A 16,918-nucleotide genomic window follows, 5' to 3' on the forward strand; every position below is an offset into this window, starting at 1 on the left:
TTACAATGTATAGGACAAGTCAAATGAAAAATAGAAAAATCAGTTTTCGGGAACTTATTCTATGATGACATTCATCGAAAATCCTGTAGTAAACTTTTCGCATTACTTCACTCAAACATAAAATTCTCAAATGACACCACTTTTTTGGGTCTCCCAATAGAAGGAAATTCTTTGTCGTCCTCTTCATTCACCATCTTTCTGATTGTGGAAATATTCAGCTGAAATATAAGTCGTTTAGATCCAGATGAAACATTATATAAATATCATATATAATACATTATATAATACTCACTATAGAATTATGTGCTCTTCTTTTTCTTCACACATCTTTGCCTCCTCAATGATGGAAAACTCTCAACATTGATGATTGCTTATATACCCAATAATATAATATGTACTAATAATATGACTTTGGGATTTTTCGCCATAGTTACAAGCAATATCCTCTGGTTAAAATTGTAAATTAGCATCTAACAGTTAGTTTCAAATATTTTTCTTCTGGTTCCAGGGTTCCGATCCGAGGGTGGCAACATGTCGCGGCAAACTTCAAAATCGCCGCTCCAAGCTGAACCAGGAGATCAACAAGGAACTCCGTCTGAGAGCCGGAGCAGAAAACCTATTCAAAGCCACCACCAATCGTAAGCTGAAGGAAACTGTAGCGTTGGAACTCAGTTTCGTCAACTCCAACCTTCAACTCCTCAAGGAGCAACTTGCGGAACTCAACTCCTCAGTTGAAGTCTACCAGAATGAGAAGTGAGTATTCGATTATCAGTGCCTCTCCAATAGATTTAGAAAATCGTTTATCGGATATTTTATCATTTATGTTTGTATAACTGTTCTGTCATAATTGTTTTTTTTTTTCGTCATTTGCATTTAGGAGCATTTATAGCATAATTTCGCTTCATCATACAACCATAAATTATATCCCTGGCTCACCGTTTTCCATATCTCAAATTTCATTAGCCCTGTGTGTACAGGGTGAGTCTTTGACTCGTACAAATATTTTAACAATAGATTCTTGAGGTCAATAGATACACTTTTTTCCTCAACCATTTTTTCCGAATCGGCTCGGTTTAAACCATACAGGCTGTTGGAAAACCATAAAAAAAATGGTCATAATTAGAAAACTGGAAGACGTGGGTGATATCTTGTATTGGAAAAAGATTAATCAAATCACTGAGAAACTATATTCCGAAATTCGTTTCATTCAATAAAACCGTTTGTGAGAGAGAACTAAAAATAACATTTCTTTGTGGTTTTTCAACAGCCTGTATCTTTTGAACCGAGCCGAATCGGAAAAAATGGTAAAGGAAAAAAGTGTTTCTTTCGACCTCAAGGATCTGTTGAAATATTTGTATGAGTCAAAGACCCTGTAAAATTTTTTTAAGGAGCCAAACAGCTTTGGGCAGGCTCAGTACCAGAATTGGGAGACGGCTTTGGGAATGAATTTGAAAAAGCCAGCAAACGACCCAGATCTAATGATGAGTAGGTAGATTAAGTTTGGATTGTCCTCAATTAAGAACTCAAAACGAACGGATTAAACTTCCCAACTAGGAAAACAAAGGAATTTCCGAATGCATTCGCGAACAATCATCCTGGGTCCCTTTCCCAATGTCGTCCGAAGACATTGCTAATCGTTTTATGGGGTGAAAGACGTAACTATTCGACACTGCTCGACGTCCGCGTCGAAAACTTGGAACTTGGAATATTGTCCAATTCCAGCCGAGCTGAAACGGGTTTTCGGGGCGAAGCATTTCGTGAATATGAATATTTCACGTGAAATTCTGGAGTAAGTTCTGGACTCACTTTATTTATGTCACAACTTTCGAAATAGTGCGCTGGGAAGAATGATTTCCAGAACTCCCCATTTCCTGGATTCCTGGATAACTGGGATGACATTTATTTTTCCTACTTGTCAACGAACGCCGTCCATTCTTTGGTAGATAACTTTGAGTTTTCAGTATAATTTCACAGAAGAAATTATAGCTACAGATAAACACCCTATATATTATTGACAAAAAACCTTTGGAATCGGTTTGCCCTTTTTTTTTGAGGAAAAATATTAATGGTGTCAGAGAAAACATATACAGAGTGTCCGCGCCATGGGGCAGCGGTCGGTTACTCTGATTATATTAACTTTACAAAAGGGAGTTTCACATAAAACTTTCCTCTTTTTAAGTAGGCCATCTCCCAAAATCATTTAGAACTATACAGTGTTTCGTTTCTTCTGCACAGCTATCAACTTCGTTATTTTAGATGAAACACCCTATATATTTTTACATTTTTGAATTCCTTGTTAAATTTGAATATAAGTTTGATAACACAACTATATCTGAATTCCCAAGGGTTTTCGAGAAATTTGACTCGACTATAGCTCCGTCCCTATTCTACGTAATTGATTCAAACTTGTACTGTGTCTAGTCAATAAATTATACACTTAAAATTTTTTTTGTAAATACCCATATTATCTACAGGGTCCACGAAAACTTAGATCCATTATCAAAACAGAAATTCATCAGAACTTTATTTTTTTTAATGACACCCAATATTTTTTTCTGTTCATTATTTAAAACAACTAAAAGCGAACAAAAATGTTTAAATAATGAACAGAAAAAAATATGGGTTGCCATTTAATAAAATGAAGTTTATGATGAATTTCTGTTTTGATAAAATAGATCCAAGTTTTCGTGGACCCTGTATGTAATATGGTTATTTACAAAGAAAATTTTAAGTCTATAATTTATTGATTAGACACAGTTCAAGTTTGAATCAATTATGTACGTAGAATAGGGACGGAGCTATAGTCCTTTATGTAAGTACCTCAAACTGTCAAATTAATAAAAAGTCAAATTTCTTTGAAACCGTTGAGAACTCAGACATAGTTGTGTTATCAAAATTATACTCAAATTCAACAAGGAATTCAAAAATGTACAAATATATAGGGTGTTTTATTCAAAATAACGAAGGTGATAGCTGTGCAGAAGAAACGAAACACTTTGTATAGTTCTAAATGATTTTAGGAGATGCTCTACTTAAAAGGAGGAAAGTTTTATTTGAAACTCCCTTTTGTAAAGTTTTTTTCGAGCTAGGCAAAAACATTTTCATCCTGTCACAAAATAAGTATTTTACGAACATCTGAATTAATTTGATTATAAAAGAATATTTTCGAAATTTTCGATCATAGGAAATTATTTTATCCTGAAACGAGTCCCCAAGCCCATGAGGAAATATTTTCGTGCCGTAGAAACCTATCGTGCCATAAAAATTTTCGAACAAAAAAGAAAATTTTTGATCACGACAAAATATTTTGTGAGCTCGAAGAGAATCAGGAAAATGACCCACGCATCAATTACAATTTGGTTCTGAAAATCAGGGGTCATTGCTCATAAACCTAGTCATTTGCAAAAATAGATACTACTCATATCTCAAGGAACTTTAATTAGAGCATCATTATTTACCGAATCAGTCATATCGTAAATGTATAAATTTACTGCAAAAACGAATCTGGCCGTCATAAAATGCCATTCAACAATTTAAAATACCACAATGCCTACTACTCCCATATCGTAAACATACCGTAATAATAGAGAGATATGGAAGCATCCTTAACGTCATGCGGTAATAACGTCAAGCGCTAATAACGTTACGACGCATGCGTATTTCCATTTTCAGAATAGCGGGCGGTATTAACGTTACCGCATGCCGTAATTTACGGGTGGATAACGTTGAACGTTATCGTAATTTACGTTGTTTTCTTGCCTTGCGCATTACTATTTTTCCGTTTGTTTTGACAGAAATAGGTTATGTTTTGAAACAGGGGCCTCTTAATTGACATTGAGACGAATTTTTTTTAAGAGAATAGAAGCAGAGAAGAGACGAAATGAGTTCCTCAAGAATAATCTAATAACCAAAGTTAAAAGTGTATATCTTCAATTAATGGGTCACATGAAAGTAAGAGTCAAATGAAAATAGAAATTTCCATCCTGTGTTTAATTCTGAGTACCTATTTCAATCCCATATTGATGATTATGAACTATGTAACTTGTTTTCAATAGGAAATAAAAGGGTTCAATTCGAGCTTTTATTTATTAAGACTAATAATAGTAGAAACATCTAGATTGGACATTGGTTCATGGCTTGATAACAGTAAAGCAGTACATGTGTACTGCTTTACTAACGTGTATGTACACGTTATCTCTACATATCCTCCAGGTGATATTCCAATTTTTTCATGCCAACTATAGTGGCCACTTATAGGTCCATGTTCATAAATTTTAAAATTATGAAAGCATCACTGTGAACAGGTATTTTCCAATACAGTTTAATCCAACTCCACAAACAAAAATTCCTGTAGATATGCATCCATATAAACGCACATAATCCACAAAAACAGCATAAAATCAACCCAAAAAGCATTAGAAACCTATATCGACAACAAACTTTGACATTTACCGATCATCTGTTGCTTACGCTAATAACGTAAATTCGTATCTTCCATACGACTAAATTCCGAGCCAGATAGCGCAAGACGTTATTTCATTACCGCCTAACGTTATTAGCGTACGTCGGCGTTGTACGCTTCTTCCATATCTCTCTATTGAATTTCACTCCAGATATCGTATTTACCGTCCTTGGCAGCTAACTGTGAATCGATCACAATTAGCGCCTTTTTTAATGAGATCAGCTGCTGGATGTCAATAACATCTTGTACAGTTAACTTGGACCATTGAGAGCAGTCAGCATCGGTGGCTATACCCCAGGATGTGGGTCACTGTAATCACAGCTTAATGGGAGATGCCCCAGGCTGTTGCCTTTGGATTTTAGTCAAGGATGAAATCGAGGAAACGGAATTATTTGTTCGGTCGATAATGTGGTCAATGAGATTTGTGCTGGTTTCGTTGTTATGGTCGAGGGAGTGAGTAGTAGAAGATTGTGTTAATTATAGGTGGTATTCGTACATTGAGAATTACTCCATGAATTTTAATATCGCGAAAACGCTAAAATACTGGTTTCATTTGACTGCAGTATCCGATCTATTTACCGTACGATTAGTGGCCACTTGAAATAACTCTTTCCCTTGTGTGTGGTGACATTTTAAATAGCCTATAAGTTTTCATAATTATCTGTGCCACCCCTGGAAAAACAAAATTACCTTCAGAAAAACTAGCTAAATCTGTGACACTACACATCTGTGGATCTTTTGAAGAGAGTTGAATTCGGCCAAAGTACCCAATTTCTCAAATTTCACAGATACTTTTCAATTTTTGAACATCAAATCACTCGAAAACGCGCATTATACAAGAAAATATGAGGAATATATACTTTTATTTCAAGAAACCTTCAAATATTCATAAGATAGCGTCCAACTTAGATTCAAGTGTTGGGTTCTTTGAATGTTTGGTATTTGTATGGTTCGTAATGGTCATAATGAAAAAACTGGAAGACTTAGGCGATATCTTGTGTTCCTAAAAGATTCATCGAATAAGTGGAGAAATGTATTCCGATATTCATTTCATTCGATAAAACCCTTTGTGAGATAGAACTAAAAATAACGTTACGTACCAAAAAACTACCGAAAATTCAAAAAACCCAACTCTTGTAATTAAGTTGGACGCTATCTAATGAATATTTGAACGTTTTGTAAAATAATTTTATTCTTCATATTTTCTCGTATAATGCGCCGTTTTCGAGTAACTTGATGTTCAAAAATTAAAAAGTATCTTGAAATTTGAAAAATTGGGTACTTTGGCTGAATACAACTCTCTTCAAAAGATCATTGATGATGATGAAAATGATGTGTAGCGTCACAGATTTAGATAGTTATTCTGAAGATATTTTTGTTTTTCCAGGGGTGGCACACAGCTCATTATGAAAACTTAAAATGACTGTATCTTTTTATCAGCGCCGAATCGGAAAAAATGGTATGGGGAAAAAGGTGTTTTTTTTTAGCTCAAGAATCAACTGTTAAAATATTTGTACGAGTCAAAGACTCTTTATTCGCTCATTTACATACAGGGTGTTTCACTAGCTGTTTTTCATAGTCGAGTGATGCCTTAAAAAAAATTGCTTCGTTGGCTGCCATTTGTTTCGGAGATACAGGGAGATTTATCGATTGAGGTCTAAATTTTCGATATCCAGAGAATGAATGGTCCCATTTCGATTAAATTTTGTGGACTCGTTTATTTCCAATGACTCTTTCTGATAGCACATGCAATTCCGAGATTATCAGGACATTACTCAGAGTATTGTGATTTATCTTTCAAATATCAAAAGTCTATATTTTCTGATTGAAAAATGTTGTTGAAATTTTGCTTGGCATTCAACAAATGTTGGTAAAATGCTCCTCTTAGTGAGAATTAAATAATAAATTCAATTTTTAGTTCAATGGTTACAGAGTTACTCAGAACTAAGAGCTAAGAAAGAAACAAAACTATGAGTCCTACGCGAAACAAATTCTCCAAACCGGCAATCATCTTTGATGACTCCTTCATCTTATTTACAATCCATAACAGATACTTCCCCCATTCGAACATACTCATACAAATTGAATATACATTGCTGTATTTAAAATAGAGTTATAAATTTCCATCTAGTAGGTAACGGTCTCTCAGATTCAGCGTAATTACATTTCTCATTCCATTTTCCACGGGCGAAATAACAGTAACTCTGGAATATGCCATTGTTTTTATATCTTCAATTCCAACTGGCATAATTCAAGGTTAGGTATTCCGATTTAAATGCCTCCGTAGCATGGCATTTCGAAATGGACTCTACCTACCTGGAGTTCAAATTGCTCAACTTCGGGTATTGTCTTTCAAAACAGTGTAACGCAAATATTGCTATTTCATTTTGTAATTTTTATTTCGTTTGAGGGATTGCACAAACAGACGATTATCTTGCAATAACACTGAGCTCGAATTAATTAAGGACCGGCTATCTGTATAGGCCAGCAGTTTTTTCACTGGAGTAAAGTAGGAAGGTAGACGAGTCATGAAACACAATTGAGGCTTTTAGATCAAATGAATTTCAATCCATGTGAAAATAATCTAAGGACCATGAAACTTTCCGTATTTTGAATATGGGCCCACCAGAAGGTTAGGTTGATATTGTCAGATGTAAAACGTAATAAAATGGTAGCGAACCTGCAACGTCTCTAAACCTTCCAAAAAAAATGTTTCTTCTTGCTCTGCGAACCAGACCTCCACAGCTTTCATTACCGCCTCGTTGGAAGAAAATTTACGACCTTTTAAATTTTTGTTCAGTTGAGGAAAGAGATGATGGTCGGATGGAGCCAAATCTGGTGAATAAGGGGGGTGTTCTAGTAATTCAAACCCTAAATCACAAATTTTTTGCATGGCAACATGAGATTTGTGTGCAGGGGCGTTGTCCTGCAAAAACAAAACACCTTTGGATAGCTTTCCGCGTCTCTTCTCTTTAATTTTTTCCCGTAGAGTGGTCAGTAATGTCGAATAGTAATATCCGGTTATTGTTCTACCCTTATCCAAAAACTCAATCATGATTACTCCATGTCAACTGAAGCAAGAACTTTTGCAGCAGATTTTTGGACACGAAACTTATTAGGTCTTGGAGAACCAGAGTGTCGCATATCCATCGATTGTTACTTTGTTTCTGGATCGATGAATTGTACCCAAGTCTCATCCATAGTAACAATTCGGTTTAAGAAGTCTACATCGTTTTCAAATCGAGCACAGATCGAATGCGATGCTTCTACTTTTGCACGCTTTTGTTCAGCATTCAAACATTTGGGGATCCATTTTGCAGCAATTTTTCTCATGTCCAAATTGACGTGAACTATATGATGAACGCGTTCGTATGAAATATTCAGTGCTTCAGATATCCGTTTTAGCCCAATTCGACGGTCTGATAAAATCATGTCATGAACTGCATCGATATTTTCGTGGTTTGACAGGGAAACTGTCCTTCCCGATCGGTCATCATCTTCAATGGAAAATTTACCTCTTTTGAAGCTTGCAGTCCAATTTTTCACTGTCCCATGCGAAGGACATTTATCACCACACCAAGGGTATTGAGCATATCTTCGTAAATCTGCTTACCTCTTAACCCTTTCAAATCCAGGTACTTGATGATGGCTCGATACTCCAATAGTTTTGAATCACCCTGTATATCCACAAAGTGATGGCCCCCGGTCAGGTTAATTTGCCTCTGACCATTCATCAGCTCTTGTGAATCTCGCCTAAAAAAAATTGTTTTCGTTCCAGCACTGACGCAGTCATGCCCATGATACCGCTAGGCCTGAAGGAAACAAAAGAGATAGACTTTCGCGAACCTTTCAAGGACTTCATCCTGGAGCATTACAGCGAGGACGCGGCCAAATACGAGGACGCCATAGTGGATTTTATGGACACGCGGCAGGCGATGAGGACACCCCTGAGAGACTCCAGCGGTATATCACTCCTTTTTCGCTACTACAACCAACTCTATTTTGTCGAGAGGAGATTCTTCCCTCCCGATAGATCCCTTGGGATATACTTCGAATGGTTCGATTCCCTCACAGGTGAGTAAAGGGCAATAAAAATTCGAATCATTTCACACGCCAAACTCTGAATGCACAATGGTGAGGCGAATGAGGGATGGTATTTGAGGTGCCGAAAAATCCCCGGAATTGAAGATTGCCTTCTCTTATTTTTCAACTCCTCATCCTTAAACCCTTCTTACACATGAAGTGTTCAAGAGTTCAATGTAATCTTTCATATACAGGGTAGGCAAAATTGTAGGTATACAGGGTAGTTCACAATGAAGTCCCGTATTTGCGATGTTCATAACTTCATGATATTGCATAATATTTCCTGAATTCTTAAGTTTTGTCCTAGAAAAGGTAACGAATAACCTACAATTTTTCTGGATGCTATATTTAAGGAAAGACCTTCTTAGATACTTGGTTTGAATTGAGTTCTAAGTTTCCATGGACTTATATCCGAGACCATGAACGCCAATGAACATGAGCCTTATCTCTCATCTCAAAAAAATAGGATATAAGGAATATATTAATATGCAAAAGGTTTGAGCACTCTATGACGGTCCTGTCAAAAGTTATAAGCCTCTCAAATACTGGACTTCATTGTGAACTACCCTGTATATTTAAAAACGATTCAAATATTTCAATCAGCTCAACAATTTATCCATTGAGCTCTGTTCAATCGGCCCATTTCATAAGGTTGTTCACGTAAATAAACATCTAACTTCAAAGCAATCCCGTTTATTGGCTGCAATCTAATTCACGAGGTTACCAACCTCCTATTCAATCACCTATCAAATCAATCCAATTGCGATCAACTCCATACGAATCGGTTCAATCAATTCTCCCCTGCTTTAGTGAATCAAATTACAAATATTTACATTTTCCTAGACGTTTCGTACTTATTTTTCTCATTTTTTCAGGTGTGCCATCTTGTCAACGTACTGTTGCCTTCGAAAAAGCTTGCGTGCTATTTAACATAGGTGCTGTATATACTCAAATAGGTGCAAAACAAGACAGAAGTTCCTCCAAAGGCCTTGACGCAGCCGTAGATAGTTTTTTGAGAGCTGCCGGAACATTTAGATACATCCACGAGAATTTCACTAATGCTCCGTCTATGGATCTTGGTCCGGAGATGTTGGAGATGCTGGTCCAGCTGATGTTGGTAAGGATATCATTATTTGTTGAGGGTGAACAGCACTGTTACCACAAATTTGAGGATCAGTAGTCATTTGCCATGTCATTATGTTAATTATTTGAACATAGGAGGAATGATTGACGATTTTTGTCCACAGGCTCAAGCCAGAGAATGCCTATTAGAGAAGCTGGAACTCCAATCGGAGGAGAAACGATCTGTTGACATATGCCTGGACCTGGCCCAGGAGGCTTCCCAATTATCGGAGTGCTACAATCACGTGCATCATCTGATTTCCCACGAGGCAGTCCACGACTATGTTCCGTATAGTTGGATATCTCTAGTCATGGTCAAGAGGGAGTATTACTGTGCAATGGCTCACTTCCATGTAGCGATGGGGGTGCTCCACAAGGACGCTATCAAATTGTCCGCAGCTACCAGGGAAACGTTGCAATTCTTGCACGTTGAATGTGCCTCCACGCAGTTAGATATAAGAATACCAAAGGATGATTCAGAGAGACGATTATTAGGTAAATAAAGGAAATACCTAGATATTCTCTTCATTTTCATATCACTCATAATCTGAACTGCGATACTAATGTAATATGTTGTTTTACCTTCAGGAAGAACCCACCTTAGAGAAGCTCTGGTTTTACAAGAAGAATGCCAGAGGTTGCATAGAATGTGCAGAGAATTGAGGGGCAAACAAGCATTGACTTTGGTGCTGAGAAATGCTCATCGAGTCACCTTACAAGCGTATACCAAAACCGAAAGTGAAGACGATTTCAGTGATATGTTGGATCCGCCAAACATACAACGTGAGTAGATATAGTATACATGGAATTCCTGAACGCTAGTTTAATTTAAATTCAATAAACTGTTTTTCTGCGTGCAAAACGGCAGTATTGAGAAAAAGTAATATCGTCGAAAAACTGCTTTGGTCAAAAATCAATCGACAAATTTCTCATTTCTCACTCCAAACAAGACATAATTTGAATACTCTATGGGATCTTTTTTTGTTGTAAATTGCCTGTAAAATGACTCTGTGAATTTTGAGATAACTTGCACACTGTCTATAGTGTATTTTACCCGATCTAAATCTAAATAGCTCTCACATTTTGTAATAGAGAACGTCAGTCAGGTCATAAATCGTTTCAATTCACTTTCAATTTGAATATGTTCGACCATACCTATATTTTGACTCTTTGATTGAGCTCGTTAAAATTATCGAAGAGATCTTTGATAATTTCATAATGATAACTTTCGGAAATTGATTCATCTGTTCTGGATAACCTAATCCTTCAGAGAATCCTAAAAACTGTACACTTCTGATTGGAAAAATCATGGAATCATGGAATTTTAATCATCTGTTGTTGATTGATGATATTGCGAGGAAATATTGATCAAAATCTTCTTCAGAAAATTTCATTATTTCCTATCAAAGTGTAAAAGTACATACACCCATACACGTGCATAATTTCTGATGATATCACGTTGTCAGAATTATGTAAAATGGAAATTTAAATGGACAACACTCTCAATTTATTTCCATTTTTGGTTATACATGAATCTGAGGATTAACAGCTTTGAAATATTTGGCAAAAAATGATTGTGTAACCTGCAATGAAAGGAAACCCGTTTCAAATTCTGACGCCCTATACAAGGTGAATCTTCGACCTGTAAATATATTTTAACAGTAGTTGGGGTCGAAAAAAAAAACATTTTTCGACCTAGATAAAAAGATTTTGCCTTTTTTAGTTTCCATAATGAGCTATGTCACCCCTAAAATTCACCTTCAGAATAACAAGCTGAGTATATGAAACTACACATCTGTGGATCCTGGAAACAGGGTTGCATTCAGTTTGGCTGAATAGAACTCTGTTTAGATTAAAAAATCCACAGATGTCTAGAGTCACAGATTTAGCTATTAATTCTAAAGGCATAGCTCGTTATGAAAACTCAAAATAGCTATATCTTTTTATCAGGGCTGATTCAGAAAAAATGGTAAGGGAAGAAAGGGTTTCTTTCGACCTCAGAAATCTTATGTTAAATTATATGTACAAGTCGAAGACCCACCCTGTAAAAGTAAATTGAAGCGACGAGTCTAATCAGCTCAGGCCGCAAAGCATGAACCCTTATTAATTCAGCCGTCATCTCCAAATACGTGCGATCATCCCCCTAATAATTTCAATTTCCACAGCGGCCACCAAATTTCAGCTGAACCTCACACCACCAGACTTCGCCCAGTACCGAGTCAGCGACCTGTTCAAGTCCCTGGGGCCAATAGCCATCTTTTCAGCGAAAAGGCACTGGACGGCACCTAGATTAATACAACTCCACAGGGGCAGGACATCGGAGGGTTTCGGTTTCTCCGTAAGGGGCGATGCCCCTGTGATAATCGCGATTGTGGAGAGCAATTCCCTGGCAGAGGTGAGTACATATGTCTCGAATATTTGAGGTTACGGTTATGGTGGTTGGCCTTTGACCTAGAAATGATATTTAGGGAGGGCAGGGTTAATTAGGGAGTGAATTAAACTGTTAGAACCACTAGCTCCAGCAGATCTCGCTTCGAACACCGGGTTGAATCATACCCCTGAACTCTTTTTAGATATTTCAAATAAAACAATGTTAACTTGATTAACCAAATGATGGCAGCATAGGCCATCTAAAGATTTTTCTTTTCGTCAAGAGAATGACATTAATTATTATTATAAGTTATTATTTTATCAATCTCAGTCGCAGATATTGAATAACTACCACGAGAATATACAGAGTGAGTCTTTTCATTCTACATGATTTAGACAGTAGATTCTTGAGGTCAAGGGAAACTCTTTTGTTGTCTACCATTTTTTCCGATTCGGCATGAATAAAAAGATACAGCCATTTCAAATTTTCATGATCAGGCATGCCACCCTTGAAGAAACAAAATTCCCTTCGGAATAACAAGCTAAATCTATGACATTATACATCTGTGGTTGTTTTAATCAGAGTTGCATTCAGCCAAAGTACCATTGGATTCGGGTGACTTAGGATAGTCCTGTAACTTGGGACATTTACCCCCTTGCAGATTTCTTTGTTTCTTACAATTTATGTGTGAAGAGACAAACTTATAAGATTGTGTAAGCGTCTTTTCGGTTAGTTTAACAATTAATTCCTGTTGAGTTTGCCGTGAGCAGAGCGTTTGAATTCACAGGAAAAATTTACGAATTCAGGAGAGTAAAAGCGCGTTTTTTATGGCCCTTATACTTTCTATTGTCCTGTACATGTGTTTCACTTTGTGCATGTGTAATTTTTTTTCTGGATACATGGGATATTGGGATATTAGATATTTCATGAAACAAGGTTGTTTACAAATCAAACGGCAACACGGATTTCATTCATTTATTTTATTGTTTCATAGGATGACTTGGGACAATGCCGAATTTTCCGCAAGATATTATTATTTACGTTATTTCCACAAAGAAATCCCCGAAGAATGAAAGAAATCAGAGTTCCCTTGTTTTGTTTAGTTTTTTTACCTTTGAGTTGCAATATATTTACTTCCGCTGTGATAGGGGTATATTATTTAATTTCCTTACCGAATTTCAACTTTATAATCACAAATTGTAATTTTTCAATACTATACACCGTCCAAAGTCACCTATTCCATTTGAGAGTTGAGAAATCAATAGATTTTAACTTGTGTCTCCCAAATCGGTGAATTGGGACAAGTATATTTTATTTTTTTCAAAATTTATATCCGAATTCTGAAGCATATCCTAATCAAAAGTCTGAGTCATTAAGCATATTCGAACCTATTATTGATTATGAATCTTAAAACTTTTATACGCGTATACATAGTATGTACAAAAAACACCTTACTTCATCAAACTCATGCACTTTCACTGATTCTGCAATACGTTCCTCACCATAATTTTTTTCCAGTTTGGAGGAGTGAAAGAGGGCGATTTCATCGTATCGATTGGTGAAAAAGATGTTAAATGGGCCTCTCACGACGAGGTTGTATCATTAATAAAGAACGCTGGAGATGCTCTGAGTCTCAAACTAGTAACTCCGATGGATCGGAATTATTTAAAGGTAGGTTACTTCATGACAATTACACGTAAAACGTAAAACATATCCCTGGTAATTCTTGAGAGGTGCTTGCGTTTTTCTTGTAAGATGTTTTCTACCCAAACATCTGGACCACTAGGAATAATATAAATTAATTCAGATACATAACATCCATTGATATAAAAAAAAATACTACTACCCAAATCGTGGTAGCTAGTCTCTACCATTCGGAATATCAGCAAAAGGTCCATTTCATCGAGGAAGAGTAGATGCTGACCATGCTTTCAGTCTCATTTGACCTCGTCAGAGCAACACAACTCACTCCTCGATGAAAATGGAACGAATTCATTCGAAAGTCAATAAAACTTGGGAGATATATTTTTTGAATAATAATTTTATTTCCCTCTTCAAATATGAATGAGCTTCAAAGTAGTTTTCTTTCAAGGATATATCTATTTATTTTATATCAACAAACAACCCACAGAATTTCAAATATAAAATTATGCCCCCCACACCAACATCGCCCCTGGAACCGCCACTGAAACGAGCTCGATTAAATTTCGAGATTTATTATTTATAAGGTACCTTAGTAGGTACCTTATACTCTTATACTCTTCTAGTGAAGAGTTGTTCTTTCGGAAGATGTATTTCATTTCCCCCTTCAAACAATTCCGAAGTGGTTTTCTTCCAAACATTGTTATACCTATTTTATGTGGACCAACAGTTTACAGAATTTCAAATATAAAATGTTCATAATAAACCCCATTCGATTTCTATAAAAGAAAAGTTCTTCAACGACCGGACAATTTTTTTCCAGCCATCCAAATCCAATAAGGGGTCCATCTCAACACACAGCAGCAGCTCCGGCGTGTCCAGCGGCATGTCAAGTCCCTCAGGATCGATGGCTCAACACAACTCCAACGGGAAAAGACTCCACTGGAACCCCTTCAAACGTCACTCCTCCTCCCGCGAAGGCAAGGACTTTTACGACAACGTGATACTGAGGTGATCCAGATCGTATTCCAAGCCGCTCTACGTCTACGATCTGCACGGGATGATAAAAATTTTTTGAGCAACAGCGAATTAAGATTGTGCCAAATCCGGACCATATTATACAACTTTCGATGAAATTTTCGACGAAAAAAAAACACGAACGAAGTAGTACAGTCAAATAACAGGATATGCAGCTTTTCATTCAAGAACGTTAAAATGTAGAAGAATCGGTAGATATTGTATTATATTCTGAAAATATTGAATATACCAGACCTTGAGTCTAATGTACTGATAGATGATAATATATTTATTGATATCTTCCTTAATTCATGTTTATTCTCCTCATCTCTTCTTAATCGCATCATTATCGAAAAGCTCTGAATACATCTAAAATATTAGATATATTGTGAGCTCAATTAGGGATGTTCACGAAAGCGGATTTCTGAAACACAGGGTTCCTTCTGAAGATTTTTTTTATTCAAATGACAATTGAATTTCTCTTCGATATACCAAGGACTTTTTTCGCTTCAACGAAAACTATCTGCTGGTTGGATAAGTCTTCAGGAATCACCTGTTCTCCCTTTTCGTTAACATTCCGTTTTCATATCGTGAAACACTGGGTCAAATCTGAAATGCTCGTCATTTCGGGATTATTGATTCTCTTACTCGCATTTTTCTATGGTCATCATCATCAGGTAGTTTGTAGTTTTTTGCCAAATTGTAAATATATTTGGTTCTTGGCGAACCAAAGCTCCGTTTCTTATATCGAACTTAGTCATATAATGTACCTACAAGAAACAATTTTTTTTGATGTTGTTGAATTGTTATGTAAAGTATTATTTATATGAATAAATATTATGGAATTAATAACTTGTTACTGAACATTTTCACCTACTTTCCCTCACTTATATCAAACCCACAAGCTGAGGCAAAGGTTTAATCAAAATTTCATGGAATACTCAAAATGAAATTAATGACTTGCCTGAAGAAGCTATTGTAATAGCAATACACGCATTGAGAATCAACTTATTAAAAGTTGAACACTCGGCAGTAAGGGTGTGAAATACACAACCGTATCAATGCGGCATCACGTGCATTCTGGAAGCTAAAGGTCAGAGTGTTTCAAAATCACGACCTCAATCTGAAGACCAAGACAGCTGTTTACAAAGCTCTGTCGTCCTCCCAACGCTTTTTCACGGAAGCGAATGCCAGACGCCCTACAGGCGACATATTAAACAGCTTGAACAAACGCAACAACGTCATTTAAGACAAATAATGCACATCAGATGGTTTCGAATGCAGAAGTCTTGCAACGCGCGAGTTGTACAACAATTGAGACCCAAGTAACGAGGGCCCGACTCAGATGGAGCGGCCACATTCTGAGGATGCAAAACACAAGACTCCTCAAAATAGCTCTGTATGGCGAATTCACTGAGGGAGCCCGGAAACCTGGAGGCCAGTATAAGCGGTTTAAGGATATACTACATCAATCCCTAAAATCAGTTAATGCCAATCATAACTGGGAACAACTAGCGTTAGACAGGTCACAGTGGAGGTCTATATGGTGCACAGTTATAATAGAGACTCGAGAAGAATACAGCGGCGGCCAGATCTGGTTGGTGACTATCCATGCCCAGAGTGTGGAAGGATCTGTAGGTCACGGTTGGGTCTCGTCTGTCACAGGGGGGCACACAGTCGCAATTAGCCCTAAGAAATTATAAGTCTGTTCTTTTTTTTGTCTTTTTGTAGATTTATTCCCGGTAACGGGATACAGCAATGAAGGGTTAAAAACTCTTTTCATCAATACGAGAGCAGTTCGTGGTTTCCTCAATTGCTTTTGCAGGAATTTCCATATGAGTATGGGATAGTATCTGTTTGAACTGTAGCACAGAGTTGGTTGTCTTGCAAAACGGTACTATGACCTGCCAAACATATCACGATATGACAGTTGCTCTTTCGGCAGCTATTGGAGCAAATTTCATCGTCTCTGTATAGTAAACTGAATAAAGTACTGAAAGCTCATGCTTCTGGAAGGATGGACTGGCCAGCTCTATCCCCAGAAATGAATTGCATAAGAAACAGCTTTCCAAGGCTTTATTGGATATTTGGACCACAATTTGTCCCAAAATTTCATGAATTGTCTCATCGAAAGTATGCCCCGATTGAGACAAACTCGTGGGAAACCAACCAACAAGTACTTCTCCTAGATTTTTTGCTATAAAACTCTATCGAATAATTCA

General features: G+C 36.8%; 1 protein-coding gene across 3 annotated transcripts in view; it reads left to right on the forward strand.

Annotated features, from left to right (window-relative positions):
* Positions 1-15,548, forward strand: part of LOC123306624 (rhophilin-2) — a 127,286-nt gene extending 111,738 nt beyond the window's left edge. For all 3 annotated transcript variants that reach the window (XM_044888712.1, XM_044888711.1, XM_044888710.1), the window contains exons 2-9: positions 509-753; positions 8,241-8,536; positions 9,421-9,662; positions 9,793-10,162; positions 10,256-10,450; positions 11,833-12,062; positions 13,557-13,709; positions 14,503-15,548. In XM_044888712.1, the coding sequence (XP_044744647.1) occupies positions 509-753; positions 8,241-8,536; positions 9,421-9,662; positions 9,793-10,162; positions 10,256-10,450; positions 11,833-12,062; positions 13,557-13,709; positions 14,503-14,694 (1,923 nt within the window). In that variant the 3' untranslated portion in view covers positions 14,695-15,548. The remainder of the gene's footprint in view (positions 1-508; positions 754-8,240; positions 8,537-9,420; positions 9,663-9,792; positions 10,163-10,255; positions 10,451-11,832; positions 12,063-13,556; positions 13,710-14,502) is intronic.
* Positions 15,549-16,918: the final 1,370 nt, after the last annotated feature.

The sequence above is a fragment of the Coccinella septempunctata genome, chromosome 2 (assembly GCF_907165205.1).
Source record: "Coccinella septempunctata chromosome 2, icCocSept1.1, whole genome shotgun sequence".
Lineage (NCBI taxonomy): Eukaryota > Metazoa > Arthropoda > Insecta > Coleoptera > Coccinellidae > Coccinella > Coccinella septempunctata.